Here is a 19,369-nt window from a genome sequence, read left to right on the forward strand (position 1 = left end):
TGTGTTTGTGCATTGGAGGACAACGTTTAAACTGGGATTTTGTGACGGCAGACATTTATTTTCCCCTCCTCGGGGCAGATTTTTTATGTGCTCACGGACTCCTTGTGGATGTTAAAAATAAACGCTTGGTTGATGACTTGACGTTTTCCTCCCTCGTGTGTACACTTGGCAAGGCAGCGTACGACGGGCTGTCGGGCTCGCTCTCGGGAGCGGACATTTTTCTCAGGCTGTTGGCTGAGTTTCCAGACCTGACGCTGCCCATCTTCTCCGCACTCACCACCAAGCATGGGGTGGAGCACCATGTCACCACCGAAGGTCCCCCAGTCTACGCCAGGGCCCGGCGGTTGAACCCTTCTAAGCTTGCAGTAGCGAGGGCGGAGTTTTCATGGAACACCTGGGCATCGTCCGCCGTTCTGACAGTCCTTGGGCCTCTCCTCTACACGTCGTTCTCAAGCCGAACAGTGGTTGGCGCCCTTGTGGGGATTACCGCCACCTCAATGACGCCATGACACCTGACCCGACACCTGACCCGGTGCCGCACATCCAAGACTTCTCCGCACATCTGGCCGGTACGTCGGTGTTTTCGAAAGTGACCTGGTGCGTGGTTGCCACAAGGTGCCCATGCATCCCCTGGACGCACCCTAAGACAGCAGTGATAACGCCGTTTGGACTTTTCGAGTTCTTGCGGATGCCTTTTGGGCTCAAGAACTTCGCCCAAACGTTCCAGCGCCTGATGGATTCGGTGCTGCGGGACCTGCCGTTCGTGTTCGTCTACCTGTACGACATACCCGTCGCCAGCGCTTCATTGGAAGAGCACCTGTCACACCTCCGAGCCCTTTTCGCGAGGCTCAGCCAACACGGGTTGATCATCAATCCTGCAAAGTGCCAGTTCGGGGTGTTTGACATTGACTTCCTCGGACACCGCGTCACCAAAGGCGGTGCAGCACCCCTGCCGGTGAAGGTGGAGGCTGTTGCGGCTTTTCCTCGCCCACTCACAGCCCGGTCACTCAGTGAGTTTCTGGGGATGGTGACTTTCTACCACCGTTTCATCGCCCGGGCCGCTCACATTATGCGGCCGCTGTATGAGGCTTTGAAAGGTACGACCCCCATCCAGGCGATCAACTGGACGGCGGAAGCTGCGTCTGCTTTCACGGAGGTCAAGACCGCGTTGGCTTGGGCTGGTGAGTGCGTGGCTTGTCAGCGCGCTAAGGTGCACCGCCGCGCTAAGACCCCTTTGGAGCGTTTTCTGGTGCCTGAGAGGAGGTTGGACCACGTCAATATCAACCTAGTTGTTGAAATGCCCTCCTCTCAGGGCTTTTCCTACCTCCTCACCATGGTGGACAGGACGAACCGTTGGCCGGAGGCGGTTCCTCTCGTGTCAACATCAGCCGCAGACATTGCCTGAGCTTTCATTGCGACGTGGGTGTGTCGTTTTGGCACCCCGTCAGACATTTCCTCGGACAGGGGCTCACAGTTCACGTCCGAGCTCTGGAACGCCGTGGCGAGTGGTCTGAGGGTTAAGCTGCACAGGACTACCGCTTATCACCCTCAGGCTAACGGCCTTTGTGAGCGTTTCCATCGCTCCATGAAGGCGGCCCTCAAGGCCGGCCTTACGGACGGTAATTGGGTCGACAAGCTGCCTTGGGTGATGTTGGACCTGAGGACTGCGCCTAAAGAGGATCTGAGATGGTACGGTCAGCCGCTGAGGGTTCCTGGGGATTTCCTTCCTAATACATCGGCTCCCTGGTCAGCGACAGCCCAGCGGGCTTTCCTACAGGACGTCGCTGGGTCTTTTGCTCCGGTCCCTACTGCTCAGCACGGTACCCAAGTGTGCCGGGTTCCTGCGGAGCTCCGCTCGGCGGGGCACGTGTTCATCCGGCACGACGCGCACAGAGGCCCCTACAACCCCCTTACGATGGCCCCTTTCGGGTTTTGGAGCACGGGGACAAGCACCTGGTGGTTGACCTGGGTGGCAAAGCCGAGCACGTCTCGGTGGACCGGGTGAAGGCTGCTCACCTGGACTTGGGCCAGCCGGTGGTGCTGGCTCGACCTCTGCGACGGGGACGCCCCCCGGCTGTGACCCCGGTCACGGATTTCGGACCTGTTGTTCCGGTCCCTCCTCTTCCGGGGGCCGCACAGGCGGAAGTCGCTTTTCCGACTCCCGTGCTCAGGAGTCGTGGGGGTCGGCGTGTTGTTCCTCCCTGCCGCACAGACTTTGTTTATGTGTGAATTCTCGGGGGGCTTGTGTGGTGTCACGTGTGAGGACATAATTCACTTTGTGTTTGGTTCATTCATGCTAGCTTCACATGCAGTAACAGCTAACGTATTACCTGTCTGATGTTTCATGATAATAAAAGAGTTCCATACTGAACACCCCGCCTCCGACTCCCATTCATCGGCTCTACAACACACACATAAAGCATAGCACCAAACATGGGCCTATATAATACAATGTGAAGACACAATAACGTTGCAATATTCTATTTGAGAAAGGATAGTCGGACAATTTGGAAATATGCATATTCAATTTCTTGCCAAGAGGTAGATGAGAAGATAGCTACCACTAGTTTAGCTTAGAACAATCACTGGAGCAGCTAGCATAACTTTGGCCATGTGTAACAAATCGTCACTACCACACTTTTTATATATAAAAAATATATACTGTTGTGATGTGGCTATAGTCTCGAGGTTGACAGCTAATCTTTGGTTACTTCAAGAAGTTACTGCTCCTAGAAATTGTCCGCCACATAACCCCCTGTAAAACCACAATGGAGTGCTTCAGGGATGCCGTCTTTTTGAGGCACAAATACAATCTCCAGTAAAAAGATGAAATTAGGCTATGAACAAAACTATGGTTGCATGACTTCAACATTACCACTGAGTGGATACGTTTCTTTGTGTCCCTAACAACCTCTGTAATCACCTTTAGTCATTACTAAGTAACTTCCTTCTTTAACAAACATTATAATGCGTTAAGTATTTACTTATTTATTTTATGTTGTAGAACAAAATGTAAAGAATTCTTACGTTTGTGTTGACTACAAGACCTTATAATAAGAAAGGAACAAATGTGCAAAAATGCTAAAAATGCTCACTTATGTGGGTTCGGGACTCCTGCAGGACTCTGTATAAAGAGAGGTGTGTGTTTTTTTTATTGCTGAGCTTTAGAGGTGTTGTGAGGTACATTTCAGTAAAAGCCATGCTGTAAGTTTCCCTCAGTTTCCAGCCATTATGCTAAGCTAGGCTAATCAGCTGCTGACTGTAGCTGTCCACTCACGAAACAGACAATGAGAGTTGTGTCTATCTTGTCATCTAACTCATTTCAAGAAAGTGTGTGAGCATATTTCCTAAAATATCAAACTATTGCTTTAAAAATAACACCTTCACGAATAAAAACTGAAGGGCTATACTCTATAAATCATGATGATAATACTGATACAAAGTAGAAAAATGCACTGTCAATATAAGGATAGAATAAAACACTAGGGCAGCCAAGGAATGTGGGTGGAGGTGCATGAGAGGCATCATTGATTTTATTTAGTTTAAGATGCATGTCATGTTTCTCGTTCAAGGTTATATAAACAGTATTTATTCCACCATCTGTCTATTAGCATAAAACGGTCAAACATGGAAACTTCAAATGCAAGTGTAACAGGGTCCAGGAACCATTTACCAAATATCAGTCTGGTTTTGTAATACATTAATTTGGGGAAAACAAACATAACAAGTGTTAATTAAGATTGTTTGGTATATTAGCACACATTCCACTATGGGAGTTTCCAAAGAGCCAAAGCCGGCTGACCCGGCTTTCCTCAGACACTCCAGGTGTTCACACCATTTATCAAAATCTCCCTCTGCACAGTTTCTCTCACATATTCACTTGCACAGTAATTTACACCTCTTTCTAAAACATCTTTCTGTGTTTCAGTGTGAGAACTGCAGTGACAGGGACCTCATGTTTACCCTGCGCCCAAGGTCACACATTTCCAGTCAGTGACCTTGATCTCTGCACACAGCTCACAGTAATCGTGCTTACAATACTCCACATGTAAGGATGCCACTTACATTGAGATGATAATCTCAGGTGAAATATGTATTCAAGCCTCATCAATCTTCTCTTTAACCATCTCATCCTACAGAAGTGATGAAGTCGCCACATGGAAATTCAGATATGAGACACTCACTGCACAGCCAGCAAAGCATAGACATAAACCTTCAAAAGCATCCTCCACAGTGGGGAGACTGATATTATCGAGTCAAGCCTGAATCCAGTCATTTTCCTTTGAGGGAGTTAAGGTGATGTGTGTGTAAAATGTTTTAGAGAGGGAGAGGCAAGTAATTGGGAGAACTCGTTGAATTACAACAGAGGAACGTTCACCCTTGAGGAATTTCAGGTCGTCCTTGTGGAAGGAAGGCTACCCATCACACACAATCCCCGGCCCCCCACTCCTCCCGCATCCATTTCTCCTCCTCCCTCCTACAAAAACCCCTTTCCATCCTCCCTCCCTCCCCTTGCGCTTGCAGATCACCGTATTGGTCGATGGGATGGAGCGACTGCGCTCCAGCGAGCGGTTAGCGCATTATCATGCGTTTGGCCGGTCCGTGTGTGGGATGCTGTGCAAGTCTGCTGCATAAAAGTGGACAGGTGGAGCGCCTTGTTGAGTGGGGAATTTTGAGAAAACGCCCAAACATTGTGAGATTACCTGATGTGTTGTGAGCCATCACTACTGAGCTCTGCATCTGCAGACGTGCAAGGTTCTCCCCCCCTCCCGCTGTAATATTTATGTCAAAACGGAGGCAAATTATTCTGGTCACGTTTTTGGCTGACAGCTGGCTGTCCTGGAGAGCTCTGGAGTGAATCGGGGTCCAGTGTTGGAGATAGCGCAGCGCACCAACACCTGCAGTAGGATGTAAAGGGAATTCCCACTCATCAAACTGGTAAGTTTAACACTCGGCTAAACACTTCCTCTTATAACACTAATATTTAAATTTCAGGAAAAAATCGTCATGATTTTGACAATGTGTTTAAAAATACAGTATATGATAAGATATGTGGGACAGTTTGAATAAAAGGGATCATAAGGGATACAGTCTTCTGCAAACAATCTCTTGCAAAATGAAACAAATGGTGGGCTGTCTCGTGGAGGGACAGGACAGTCCAAACCTGTTATGATTCCGGACTCGAGGCGACAATAACAAAACACCTCATTGCCAGACATGCACTTATGAGGGGCCTCAAACAGCCTCGGGACATGTCACCGGTTGATTTTAATCCTTTGGCTTTTCGGATTTAAGGTGATTTCCCGTGGGACAAAAAAATCCTTCTGACATTTGTCTTTTTCGTGCTTGTGCAGCAAAAATCAGACAATGCCTATCCCGGAGAGAAATCACATCTCATGTATAAAAGTCTCCCATTTTCTTTAGGACCTAAATGGATTGTTGATGTGCTTTATACATGAATGCGCCACGCTTACCACGAAGGTATCCCGTTTAAGAGCAATGGCTCATTTAAAAAATGTGTTTTGACATTTAATCCTTTAATAAGATAACATTACACTGCACGTGATTAGTTGGTCTTAAACTGGCATATCTCTGATGACCATAATTCAAAGGATTGTTAAAAGGGAATCTGTGCATTGTTTTACTAATATGAAGAGGACCAAAGAACAGTCAAAAAGTGGGGATTCAAAATTCCTGTCTTGAAAATGTTAAATCTGAAATATGGTTATCACAGGTTATCAGTGGTCTCATAGCTGTCTTTGCACATTGAGAGCACATTGTTTTATAAATAAATGGTTTTGGTTTTAAAATGTACAAATTCTGATGGTTTTTGTAATGCGGCACTGTCTGTGTCATGAAGCAGTAAATCTTGTAGATGAGATGTAAAATGGGAACATGTGTTGGAAGGTGGTAGAGTATGGCTTTCTCCCTGCTAAACACTAAAGTAACATATTCTCTAGTCAATGTAACAGCGATATGGAATTGAATGTCCAACTGCTGCATGGTTGCCTTATTGACAGTTCTTTCGACCATTAAGACAATGAAATGTCTTTCTTCCACAGGGTTTTTGCCATTTTTTAAAATTACTTTTCAGTTCCCACTCACAGTTCTCCCTTACACCACACATTACATTCTCTCCCATTATTGTTTTCCCACTTACACATACTTAAAAAATCTCTAATTCATTGTATCGTCTTGCAACACCTATTGCCAATACAAATGGCAACATTACATTTACTTTTAACTAGGATTCAAATACTGATGCAGATTATCAAGAGTTTTTTAAATTAAAGAAATACTATCATCGGCAGGATTTAGACCTATCTTTGTTGGACACATTGAACATACATTAAATGTGGGGAATGCAACAAAAAGGGCATTATTGGTAACATGACCATATTTTATTCTCTTCTCAATCTCATCAAACAATCAGTCTTCTGAACTGACAGTAGTTAATTGGCTCATCTTCATGATAAATAGCCAACCTTTTTTGATAAGACTGAGCACAAACATGCCGTTTAAGGCCATCTTCTGTTTGATGTTTTCTGGATCGGTGTGTTTGTGCATGATTTTGTGTGTATGTGTGTTTCCTTCTCTTCCATTTAGAATCCCAAAGGGATAATTGTTTTAACGTTTTCCCATTTTCATTCACTCTCGTAGTTGCAGCCTGTGTGTTTGCTTTGCATGTGGGTCATTGTGTGTTTGCGTCTGTGCGTGTATTTATAGAGAAGCTTTGATGCTGCTGGTGGGGAAATATTCCACCACACGCGTCACTCTCCAGCAAGATGCCGCAGCTTAGTTGAGTAAGTATATTCATATATTTTCTCAACTAAGGGAAATCATATATCAGTCTTATTTTGTATCAGCACGATGAGCAAAGGAGTACTTTACCTCTGATGTTATGAGTCTTATTTACCTTTCATATAACAGTGCTGAAAAGGAGATGGTCAAAGTTTTGCTGAGGTTATTATTGGATGACGTTGAGGGAAAAACAAAGATTTATGTAAGAGCTGCTCTATTCTCATGACGGACTCTCACATAGTTTCTGTTTTGTTGAGTTGCTCTGAATACAATTAAATGGCTTAGAGGTTAGAGAACTTGTAAAAAATGATAGTGATACGTTGATGTAAAGAACCAAACAGCTACACAGCTGATTCACACTTAATTTAAACTGAGAATTTATTATTTTTCACTAAAAGGCTTATATTACAATATATATTGAAAGGACCCCCCAATTTTGAAATATTCCTTAAAACAGAAAATTTGCTGAAACACATATGAGCTATTCAGTCTAGGGGTTGATCAGTTCATACAAATTAATTAAAGTACCATTGGCTTCAACAGCAGCCACATACATTTTTAAAGCAATTACTTTGAAAAACAAAAGAAACAAAAGAGTACGTCTGACTAAATTATTCTGCTGACTCAATAGGGACCACATTAACTGACAAAAGTTCATCTGCAGGAGAACAAATATTTGAAATCAATACAGTATTCCTGCGAGCCTTTCTGCATTTGTATATTCTGAATTGTCGTCTGCTGCACTACTTTGCATTCTAGATGAGTGCATTCAAGTATACCAGAATTCACTTAATAGTTGATCCGCATTTTACTGACAATTCAAAAAAATAAATAATTGTATCTTGATAAAAAACATGGCAGATGTTAAATGAGCATGTGCAAAATGGTACTACGGTAACTACAAACAAAGCCTCCAACAACAGGCTTTTATAGCAGCAGCATTAAAGGACAGATGGAATATTTTTCTGATTTAGAACAATGTTTTGACTGGATTGGTTGAATCCTTGTTTGATTGTCCTAGTTAATTCAAGCCATAAGAACAAGCTGTCAAACCTCCGGACTACAACAACAGGTGTTGGTTAATGTGTTTTGACAACATAAGTAAAAACACAACACCACTTACTCTGCATTTATTATTCACCGCTGAGGTTGGTCATCCTTTCTTGTCATCATGTTCACCGTGAAGCTAAAAGCATGCTGCACTTTATACCCTTACCTAATTCCGTAAATAATAATGTTCCTCAAAGTGCGTGAGTGCAGGGAACCAAAGAGGTGAAGCAGATCTTAGCACCTGATAGGACAAAAGCAGAAGCAGGAGGATGGTGAAAAAGCGAGACGCACAAAGAGCAAATAGAGAGAAGAGATGGACCGATAAATCATTAGAGGAGCAGAGTGGAGTGACCAGAGAGAAAATAGACTACCAAGAGGAGGGAGACAGAGGCAACATGGACCATACAAAATACTTTATATATCACTATGGCCACCTCAACAGAAATACAGCTGTTCACGCTTTTCATTTCTCATATAAAATTGGCTTATATGTTCATGCTGAATTACTTGGAAGTGGACAAACAGACATTAAGGTGTATCTGAAAATTACATTAAATTGACTCCATCAAGTATTTAGAATGCACCTCATGTTCTTTGGCCCTCCTGGTTTTCTTATTAAACTTCTTCATGAAGAAATAGAAACTGATTATTTTAGGCCTCTGTCTCTCATTATGGTGTGAGAAATGCCTGCAGTGATGTTCTCTGCTCTTGGCCAATGATGTCTGCATGACATGTATTGGGCTCTAATTGCCTTATGGAGTGGACAAGCTTAATCAATTTAAACCATCTTTATTTTTTTAGTATCACATCAGTTCCATTTACATCTTTGCTCTTATTGCATTGCCTTTAAATGCATATTTCCCTGACCTATTCAACTGCTTTCCAACTCTCTAAAGCCTGTCTATGGACGCTGGACGCTGAGCAAGCTTCAGCTAGCTGTAAAGCATGATTGGTGGCACAGTTTGATTGAAATCAAGCCCAAAGTGAAGAAGAAGAATTCAAAATTCCTGATTTGTTGTTTCACTGCAATATCTTTTAAAAGTATGTTTACACACCATTAGCGCTATAGAGCAATGTTTTTATTGGTGAGCCCCGGTTTGGTCTTTAATCGCCAAGAAACGTAGCAAATAACCTTTTGGGAAGGGAAGAAAAAAAGTGCTGGAAAGTAAACAATGATATAACAGCGCAGATGGAGAAAATAAATTGCCGAAGTTTTATGAGAAAGGAAATGCATTCAACATGTTTGTTAGGCCTGCAGGATACAAACAATGCATTTCAGTAATTAGGTAAAAACGGTATTCCAGAGGGCACCTTTAATAATAAAATGTATTCCTCTTTCAATATGGTAAAAGAAAAAGAAATCAAGGTAATTGCACACTTTTTCTCCACTGCATATATCAAATGTATTGTCTCCTTTGGTCAAATAAACTGTCACAGCAACCTAAAGTGAGAGCTTTGACAATACATTTGATGCATGTAAAATATATAAAATCAAATTGTTTTCAAGCAGACTATTTTAAAATTTAGATTTAGTATTAGGTTCTTAAAATTCCCTTTCTATGTAAGTCAAGATATAAACCTGAACTTTATAACGCTGAGTTTTTATTATGACGTAACTTTTTTTCATGTGTTTATTGGTGGATTGCACCTTAACACATAATGAGTCAACATCTCTGGTTTGTGAGAGTTTGTGTATGGATTTGTGTTTTCCTGGCAAAACAGGAACAGCGTTGGACCTTTTTTCACCAAATGAACACAGCTGGCTGCACCACTCTAGCCATTTGACGCCTGCATTCGGACAATCCATTAACTCCTGATTACAATGGCTTTTGACATAGAGAGATTAAGAGAGAATTTGCTTGAGAACACATAAGGAATGTACTAGTAATTACTGATATAATAGTAATATAATGAACGCTTTTATATCTGTCCTACGTATTCTCCTTTTATCTTACCTTCATTATTCCTAATCATTGTTATTCTGTTGGAAGGGCCATGTGAAAAGCTGTCCAAAGCACTGATTTACTTAACGTTCTCCACTTGCTCTGGCTCACTTTTTACTTCATTTCGCTAGCTTTCAGACTTGATTTTGATTTCCTCTTGTTTTGAAGAACTGTGATTGCATAGCCTTGATTAGTACTTAACGATGGGTGGTGCTTTTAATAGCAAAATTACAGGCTTAGGGTATCATATAGGATACCAAGGAGTTTCTTTAATGAACGTGTGGAGCCAAATGAAATCCATCGAACACGCTGTCAAGTGATAATGACGCCTCGCACCCTGGAAAGAACTGTTCCTACAGTTTACAGGCTGTGATAATTAACCGGGATACAAAGTGGCTGGACATACTGTATGAGATTTATTTTATCTGCAAGGTCTCTGATGTGCTGACAGCAATGTGTGAGTGGCTACTTGCACTTTAATATTCAAAATCACATAATAGTCAGTCCGGACGATCTGGTGGGATTACAGATGGATATTGCATGGTATTAAAGCAAAGAGCTATGTGCTGGGTGTAAGATGGATGAGGAGGCAAGGCGAGGCAGCGCAACCAGGACTATTCAAAAGAGAGATGGATCGTGGTAGAGAGCAGGGAACAAACATTCCCCTCCAGCGAGCACACAACTCAGCATCCATCTGCACACCCCTAAGCCTCCCTCCCATCCATCACTCCCTCACTGCACCTAGCCCCCGTTTTCATCTTACCTCCCGTTACCCCCGTCCCTTTTCTCTCTTACTGGTCTCAGGCACAAGTGTGGATGGGATTCAGCAGTTTCTTAAGCACACAAGATGTCATTCACCTCAGATGGCAATCCATCTTCTGCTATATCTGCAGGGAGCGTGAACAGAGACGTGGGCTGGTGGTGAGTGGCTGTGTGGGCGGATGGCAGTAAGCCGTGCATTGTTGACTACATGGTGTGCTTGTGTGTCTTCAACCAGCTTTGCAAGAGTTATGATAACACCTTTTTAAATTGTACAGTGTTAAGTGTTGCTAAGCCTCGCATAAGAAGTAACACATACACCTGCAAGAAACACAATACTATGTTTGTTCCACTTTCAAACTGCTTGTCACCTGAAGTTCCTGGAGTTCTCCTGATCAGAAACACATGGGATAGGGTGAGATGCTATTGCTCACACTGAGCCGGTTGTGTTGTTGACCTGTCCAGGCTGGTTTGTTGGGAGCCTTCCAGGGATGCTGCTGCCCAGCTGGTGGCTGCTTGCTGTTTGCGGCTGGATGAATTGAGTGGGAAAATTAAGCCTTTGATCGATTGTCTCACTGCGGACATTAGGAATACCTCAGACAGCCTACCATGAGTCAGCGTGCTGCATGCGCCATCATCCCGATTTCTGTCGTTTCCCACTTTTTCTTCTTCACTCACCTGTCTCTCTCATAATTGTTTCCCTTTTCTTCCCTAAATGTCAACTCTGGGTGTCTGTCCCATAGAATCAAAGAGCAAAGGCTTTCTTCTAGTTTCCCCATTTTGTACTGACATTTTAGATTGACCAAAGAAGAGCCGGATAACCATTTTTCCTTGAATAGCCGCCTCAATAAACCACAATACAGTGCATCTGTAGTTCAATACAATGATGCCCTCTTGTAAACATAGTTTCTTGTTATCTGAACAACCAGGCACTGCTTACTACCAGAGCAGTTTATTTTTCCAATATCATGAAAAAAGAAAAAAAGACACTTCTACTTTGGTTATTGTTGTGCTCATGTAAACAACACTGACGAACCCAATCCCTGAGGTGGAAGCTAGCTCAGAGCCTCATGGAAGAGATGGATCTTTTCCAACTGCTGAATATAAACCACAGTAGCAGATATAATGATTACAAATAAGAAGTCCAGCAAAAAAAGAGAGAGACTAGACTTACTTAGAACAATCCATTGTGCTCTATTAAACAGACTTTTCTGATAACATAAGATAGCTGAGACCTCAACTTATCAAGGTCTGATCCGCTTTATGTCATTCTTAAGTGCTCATGCTTCCTTTTCAAGCTATTACACTTTTTGTCTAACTTACAGCAATACTAAAGGGGGTCACATCATAATAATCACAACATGATGATGATTTATAATAGGAAGAGATTGTCTAATGTGGAGAGACATATAGGCAAACTTAGCATAATGTTAGCATACTGAAGTTCCACATGCAGATTGCAGAGGACTGAGGTGAAAATAGGAGCGTGTCCTTAGGGCTCGTGCTGAATCAGCACTTTTAAGGAGCTGGCTGATACCTTGGCATGCAGTAGCACAATGGACAGTATGACACAAAAGGACAGATTTATTCAACGTTTTCTGACACATTTCAGAAATCCCTGTGTGTGTTTTGTGTGTGTGTTGTTTATCAGATGGATGCATTGGCCTGGAAGTACATTTGTCATTTGAGGTTAATCTTGTGTGAAATAGGTGAAGTGTGCCTCTACCAATTGGCATAGGATCATATAAGTGACATGTGTATTTACAAGTCCATGCTGTTTGTGATTGCCATTTTGTGGGGAACATTCTCTGGCTCTGGAAAGCAGGTGTATTCAAAAACAATCTACAAAAGAGCTTCTTTGAATGAAAATGAGAGCCATTATACATATAATAGTATACTAATTTAGAGAAACACAGTGCCTGATTTAACAAGGGAAAAAGAATGGTGGCTTGAATTCATCTTGGCTTCCAGCGAGCTGCTGCAGCACTACAGCATGTTGATTTGCCCTTTTGATTTAACTGTTGCAGTATTTTGCTGCAGTTATCTTGGGAGTCCAGGGCATATCAACTGTATTTCAGCTCTGCTCCTGGACTCTAAAATACACAATGCTGGACTGCGTCCATCCTATTCCTGTGACATATTGTCTGAATGTAGTAATGTTGTGTGTTTGGTTGTTTCACCAATACATACCCTACAATTATGCAAAGTTAATAAAATGCCTTACACTTTATTGTTTTAGACACTGTCTGGTTTGTCTTTGATTTGGGTAGAAGTCATTGAGCCTCTGGCAAAACATGTGATGTCAGGAGAAAAAGCTAAAAAGAGGGATAGCTTAGAGCGTTTGCAAAATTAATTAAGCAAAAAAAAAATAGAAAAGAGAGAGACTAAACTTCTGGATCCTGAGCACTTACCCTCTGAAATTGTGAACAGAGGCATGACAACCTGTCAACTGCTACCTGGCAACACCTATAATAACTCAGAGAGCAGGCTGCAGGAAGTAGTGCAGACTTGGAAACGGCCAGTTATTTGTTGTGGTTTTTGGAGAAAGCACAGTGATTGAGATACCAGATTTGATGAAGTCAGATCTGTAGATGTCAGTTTCTTTTTAGTTTTCAAACTGAACAAATCCGACACAATATTTAGCTTTCAATACATGATTGCAAATTATGCTTTTGATTGATGACTGTGGAGAGGGCGTGTGGGTTTAACCGAACCAATTTAAGACTCTCTGACTGAATTGATGCCAGCCTCTATGACAATCACTCACAGAACTCAACAGAGCTTAGGCTTTCAAAAAATGAAGCTTCACATCTGTTTGTCTTGATGTTTGCAAAGATGTCAGACAACTTAAGACTATTTGGATTTGAATGCATATTTGTTTGGGTCATATATAACATGTTTTGTAGTACATACGTAGTACATACCCTAAGCTAGCTCTGCCTCTTCCCTTCTGTCTGACTTGTCAATCACACGCTTGAGTCATGGGGTGGAAGTTTCACTTGTTTCAAGCTGCTTTCTGTTGGCACAATTCATTCAACAGGTTAAAACAAGCATGCAATCACTAAAATTCCCTTATGGTCTCTCTCCAAAACTAGACCCACGTAACAATGAGATTTCCTGTATAAGTAGAGTTGACAAACAGGGAATATACTGCAATGAGTTCTCAAGACCAACAAATGTGAACAACCAATCTGCAGCCTTAGATGAACCCATCAAGTATTTACAATTTTCCCTGAAAGACATCAACACTGATTGTGCTCATTAGAAAAACACCCCAAAGTTCACCACCCTTTCTTCACATTTGAGTTGTCTTCTTCTCTCTCTCCTTGTTAATACTAGAATATTGTGCCTGTTCCTGCCCGCAGGTTGGAGTCACAGCTGTTCATTCTAAGGGCTTATGACATTTTGTTTTGCCCTGAAACTACATGCTAACTCAGACTTATTTTTTCTATTGTTTTGTTTGTGGCCCTTTGTTTCTCCAGTTTATCAAACAGTACTGAGTATCTATTATCACAGGACTGATTTGGGCTCATTGTTTCTCTTAGCCAGAGTAACATAAATGACTCTTGTTGAAAGCGATTCAGCTCTCTTCACCAGTACACAATCATCCCTTGTAATTAAGTGCAGAACGGTTAAAAGAAGCGCATGATTACCTGATGTTTGTATGTGACTGATTAAAATCAGTGACTGCAGAATACCATTTCATTTTGTCAGAAAAGAGCCCCTGTCTTGCTTTCACATCATTTCAAAAATAAGATCAGAGTAGATTTTTGTTGTATATCACTGAAGGTTTTAGAATGTTTATTGTATTGTACTTATGTGTGAGCACAATTAGCTTCTTCTCCTGACATTAATATACTGAAGTGCTTCACACACATGCCACAAACACACTCACATTGGATGAAACACATTGCTTTGTCAATACAGTATTGACATGTGTGTTTGCTGTAAGTGGTTGACTCTCAAACATAGTGTGTCTGCATGTTTGGTCCTTGATTCTCTGTGGTACCTTCATGTCCACCATTTTGCACAAAGACTGTAAACACAATTGGATATTCTTTTACGAGTCTTTATCTCGGAACACAGGGTGGATTTAGATATGTTTTAACTCCCAATACCATTTCTTTGTATAAGCCCAATTCTCATTGTTGGTTAAACACTTTTTTGCATGTTTTTTTGAATACTTAATACTACAAATACTGGAGTAACATTTAAACATACTATATTTGTTTATTTAAGTCCTGTAGGCCATGATACTGTGGCCTGTGTAAATTGATTACAACAACTACGACAAACTAATTTGCTCTCAATAAATGTATGCATAACTTAAAATAAGACCACAGGTAGCCTACCCTTGAGTTGAGGAGATAGAGAGTCTGTTTTGGTGCAGCCTTGCCTCAGGCTTGTTAAATTGGCAGATCGATGATGCTTTAAATCAATGTTCCAGCAATACCACAAACCCCATGGAACCCATTAGTGAATTAAGATAGACCACTGTTTCACGCTGGGTCCTGTTCTGCCTGCAGGTCCTTTCCACATGACAAATGGGGGGGGAAACTGTGAAATAAAACAAAGTGAAAAGGGCAAATGAGAGGGTGAGAACAAGCTGTGGGAGAGATAAGGTTGACAGGAAAGGCCGAGGTCAACGCTGCCTGTAAGGATACACCTGTAGCTTTTGTTGCAGAGATGAAAAAAAATGTTTCTCTATCTATAAAGAAAAAGTCTCATATCCCACCAACCAATGCTTCATGATTCCTTCTGAAAAGAGCATCCAGTGAACCCTGAATAACATGCTCTACATGCAAAGTAGTCTGTGTCAGCCAATAAACTGGAAAGGGAACAGAGTAGGAAGAGATGTGAGTGATGTATGAGAGCAGATGAGACAGAGGGGGTGTGGAGAGAGAATGCCAGGGGAGCCGGTCTTTCTCTGATAGCATTGTTTATGTGCCACTGTCTGTGCATCATTGATCCATTCGTCTTCATTACATCTCCCTGTGAGAACTATTAACTGCTGCCACCCTCAGTTGGGGTCCTGCAATGTTGACATGCACTGCACGGCCTCTCTACCGGCCCACAATTGTCCCTGCCACCTCTCCTCTTTGAGATAGACGCTGACCGTTTTATCCTGATTGTGGGAGAAAAAATTGCATTTATTGAATTAGGACAGGCATTCATCGTCTTCACAAGGTACTTTGTTGATAAAGGATCAGGTACGGGTATCTTACTACTATAGACAACGTGTAGTGTGTAACTGCCATCTTAGCGGTACCAGTGTAGTTGGTTTCTATATGTTTCCACATGCCTTATTATGCATGCTTTATTCTGACCCATATAATCTATGTTGCATAATAATGAGTCAAACATCCACCCACTCCTTCTCATGAGAAGCATAGTTTAATTTTTCTTTCAGAGTATTTAGCACAGCACAGTATATGAAATGTAAGCACTGGCAGGAACTAAATCCCTGTTGGTTTGTTAAAATGTGTAGCTAGTTCAGGCCAAATGGTGAGTCCCTGCCTAATGCACTCATACTTGCAAATGTCCCCCAAGAGACTTTGTGCTCCAGTTCTTGTCTGAACTGTTAGCATTGTCTATGCAAAGCATGTTGTTGTCGTCTAACTGCCTGAGCCCAGTGAGACATGGCGGGTCATCAGCAGCAGCTTGAACCCCACGACTCTAATCGCATGCCAAGATCACTTTCACCACGTTGTGTCAACTCATAGCTTCTCTCCACTTGTGAAATATCACAAGTTTGACTTTTACTTGCTGTACAGTGTGATTTTTGAGTAAATATGAGACAAGCTGTCTAATAACTGCTTGATATTTCTCTGTCCTCTCTCTGACTTTCTACTCCTCGTTTTTTTTTCACAGAATCAACCACAGATCTGGCCATCATCCTCATCACTGTCTCGTTTGAGCCAGAAGAAAAGGAAAGACGAGCATGGTCTGGTGTGGGGGCCGGTGTTGCTATGCTTGAGGGAGTGCTGTGGCGTCAATGGAGACCGAAGGCTATCGTGACCTCCTGGAGACCAGCGATGGTCAGGGGGTAGGCCCGCTGGATGGAGGGGGTGAGGTGGGGGTGGAGGAGGGCTGGAGCACACCCTACCCCCTGGGCTTCCAGGTGTCTTTGACCACTGTGCTGCTGCTGGAGCTGGTGTTGGGCTTCAGCAGCAACCTGACGGTACTTGTGCTCTACTGTGCTCAGTCCAACCTGGTGGATTCAGTCAGCAACCTTGTCACAGTCAACCTCCACGTTCTGGACATACTGGTATGTCTGTTGTGTCTGCCACTGACTGTGGCTGTGATCCTGCTACCAGCCAATGAAAGTGGAGTCGGCAGCCTGGCCACGCTGTGCTGCTTTCACGAAGCCTGTGTCACGTTCACCAGTGTGGCCACAGCAGTCAATGTGCTGGTGATCAGTTTGGACCGATACGACATCTCAGTGCGTCCAGCCAGTCGCCTGCTGACCCCAAGGCGTGCAGCTCTGCTCCTGGCAGCAGTATGGGCCGTTTCCCTTGCTGTCTTCTTCCTGCCCTTCCTTGAGGGGAATTTCTTCTCTTCGTTGGGTGAGGACAGTGAGGATGAGGAGCCAAAAGGGCAGAACAATGTCTCTGAGTTCACCACTAGATTGACCAACATGTTTTCCTCAATCTCTCCTTCCTCCATCTCTCCTTCTTCCATCTCACCTTCCTCCATATCTCCTCCTCTCTGGGACCTTCCTCCTGTAACGAGCCCCGGCAGCTGCAGTCAGCCGAGCTCACTCCTCGATTCAGTCGCATCTCCACAGAAGCTTCCCTGGAACGCTGCAAACGACTATTACATAAAAGCTGAGTGACTTACAGGCAAATCCTCTCTACCCCAAAACTGCCAGAGCATACTGCCAAACCAGAGAGGGGGGGAGAGAGAGGGGGAGAGAGGGAGGGAGACTGAGGGAGAGAGAAAGAGAGATGGTTGTGTATTTTTGGGCGATGAGAACTGCAGAATGTCAGCATTTAATCCCTCCCCAGCTCCTCGTTTTTCCCTTTTACTTCTTTCTTTCCACTCTTCAATCCTCAGCCCCCTCCCCACCCACAGCAACTCCCCCCCCACACACCCACACACACACACACACACANTCCTGGCAGCAGTATGGGCCGTTTCCCTTGCTGTCTTCTTCCTGCCCTTCCTTGAGGGGAATTTCTTCTCTTCGTTGGGTGAGGACAGTGAGGATGAGGAGCCAAAAGGGCAGAACAATGTCTCTGAGTTCACCACTAGATTGACCAACATGTTTTCCTCAATCTCTCCTTCCTCCATCTCTCCTTCTTCCATCTCACCTTCCTCCATATCTCCTTCCTCTTTTCCATCAACGCGTCCTTCTTCCCCTTCACACCACCTGACTCCAGAATGGCAGAATAGGACATTGCTGTGTGTAGGAGGGCAGGGGTATTATACAGGACTGGCTATGTATTACCACTTGTTACTCCAAGTGCCATGCTTCTTCATCGCCGTGGCTGTCATGTTATTTACCTACTCAAGGATCCTGCAGGCCCTCAACATTCGCATAGGCTCCCATATGATGAGGGGTAAGCGGGCAAAAGACTCCACCTGCAGAATACGCTGCAGAAGGCGTAGAAAGAAGGACCTGAGTCTGCCAACCGAGGTAGTGTCCTCCAACCAGAACAAGAACCAAACCAATCCAAACACTCCTACACCAACATCGCCCCCGCCACTCCCCTCCATGCCCCAGGGGATTTCTGACAGTGGAGCAACAGTCACTACTGTCAGTACTGCTGCCACCACCCCCATCGCCACTACACCGGCCAGTCTTGCTTCTCCACCTCCAGCTTCAGCCTCATCCCAGCCCCATGCCAACTCACCACTGCCTGCCTCCACCATGGGTGTACAGGCCTCGGTTTCTGCCATTATCGCCTTGAGGCGGGCAGTGCGTAGACACAGGGACCGTCGAGAACGCCAACGTCGCGTCCTTAAAATGTCCCTACTCATCATATCCAGCTTCATGGGCTGCTGGGCCCCTCTGTCCGCAGTCAACATCCTGATCCTGTGCATGGGGCCCAGCGACAGCCTGGTGCGGCTGCGCCTCTGCTTCTTGGCGATGGCTTATGGAACCACTATTTTTCATCCTCTGCTCTACGCTTTCACCAGGCAAAAGCTGCGCAAGGCCCTAAAAACCCGTGTGAAGAAAAAGGTAGTTTCCCTTCTGCAGGTGGACCCGGCTCCCAGCGGGGGGACAGTTATTCACAATTCCTGGGTGGAAGGTGGAGGCCAGAGGAAGAATCGCAAGCCACGAGGGGAGGCCAGTGAATGCACTGATCGCTGCCTCACAGAGGCAGTGAGGGAATAAGTGTGTGTGTGTGTGTGTGTGTGTGTGTGTGTGTGTGTGTGTGTGTGTGTGTGTGTGTGTGTGTGTGTGTGTGTGTGTGTGTGTGTGTGTGTGTGTGTGTGTCCAATTTGCTAGGGATGGTTTGTGTGTATATTCATGAGAAATTCCAGTTAGTTTACAAAGGTCAGGACAAATCCCATGACCACTGGCTCCATGTAAATGTGGAGACAGGTGAGCCCCATGCTCTTATTAGAGCCTGCTTTCTGCTCTACTTATAGAGGCCCTCATTAGTCCACTTTCTGACTGACAACAAGGCCCATGTGTCTCCATGACTACACTGGTCAAGCATTTTGACAACTTCGTAGTCCCGGCCAGTAAAACTAGTGAGCACGCTACTCGTAGGATAAGGTTTAGACTACAGCAAATGCATACATTACTGTTTTGGCGAGCAATTTCAACATGCATGTGCATGTAAATATGCACATAGTAACAGGTA

General features: G+C 43.9%; 2 protein-coding genes across 2 annotated transcripts; both read left to right on the forward strand.

The window, feature by feature from the left end:
- Window positions 1–505: 505 nt before the first annotated feature.
- On the forward strand, window positions 506–2,005 carry LOC104961520 (uncharacterized). The gene is given in 1 exon segment (XM_010789829.1): window positions 506–2,005. A coding segment is annotated over 1 exon segment (1,500 nt).
- Window positions 2,006–4,550: 2,545 nt separating this feature from the next.
- Window positions 4,551–18,935, forward strand: LOC104961518 (probable G-protein coupled receptor 22). The gene is made up of 4 exons (XM_010789825.1): window positions 4,551–4,938; window positions 16,425–17,160; window positions 17,974–18,182; window positions 18,357–18,935. The coding sequence occupies exons 2-4, from the start codon at window positions 16,549–16,551 to the stop codon at window positions 18,892–18,894; spliced, it is 1,359 nt and encodes a 452-aa protein (XP_010788127.1). The 5' UTR covers window positions 4,551–4,938; window positions 16,425–16,548; the 3' UTR covers window positions 18,895–18,935.
- Window positions 18,936–19,369: the final 434 nt, after the last annotated feature.

This window comes from Notothenia coriiceps, unplaced genomic scaffold (genome assembly GCF_000735185.1).
Source record: "Notothenia coriiceps isolate Sejong01 unplaced genomic scaffold, NC01 NC01_scaffold00033417, whole genome shotgun sequence".
In the NCBI taxonomy this organism is placed as follows: domain Eukaryota; kingdom Metazoa; phylum Chordata; class Actinopteri; order Perciformes; family Nototheniidae; genus Notothenia; species Notothenia coriiceps.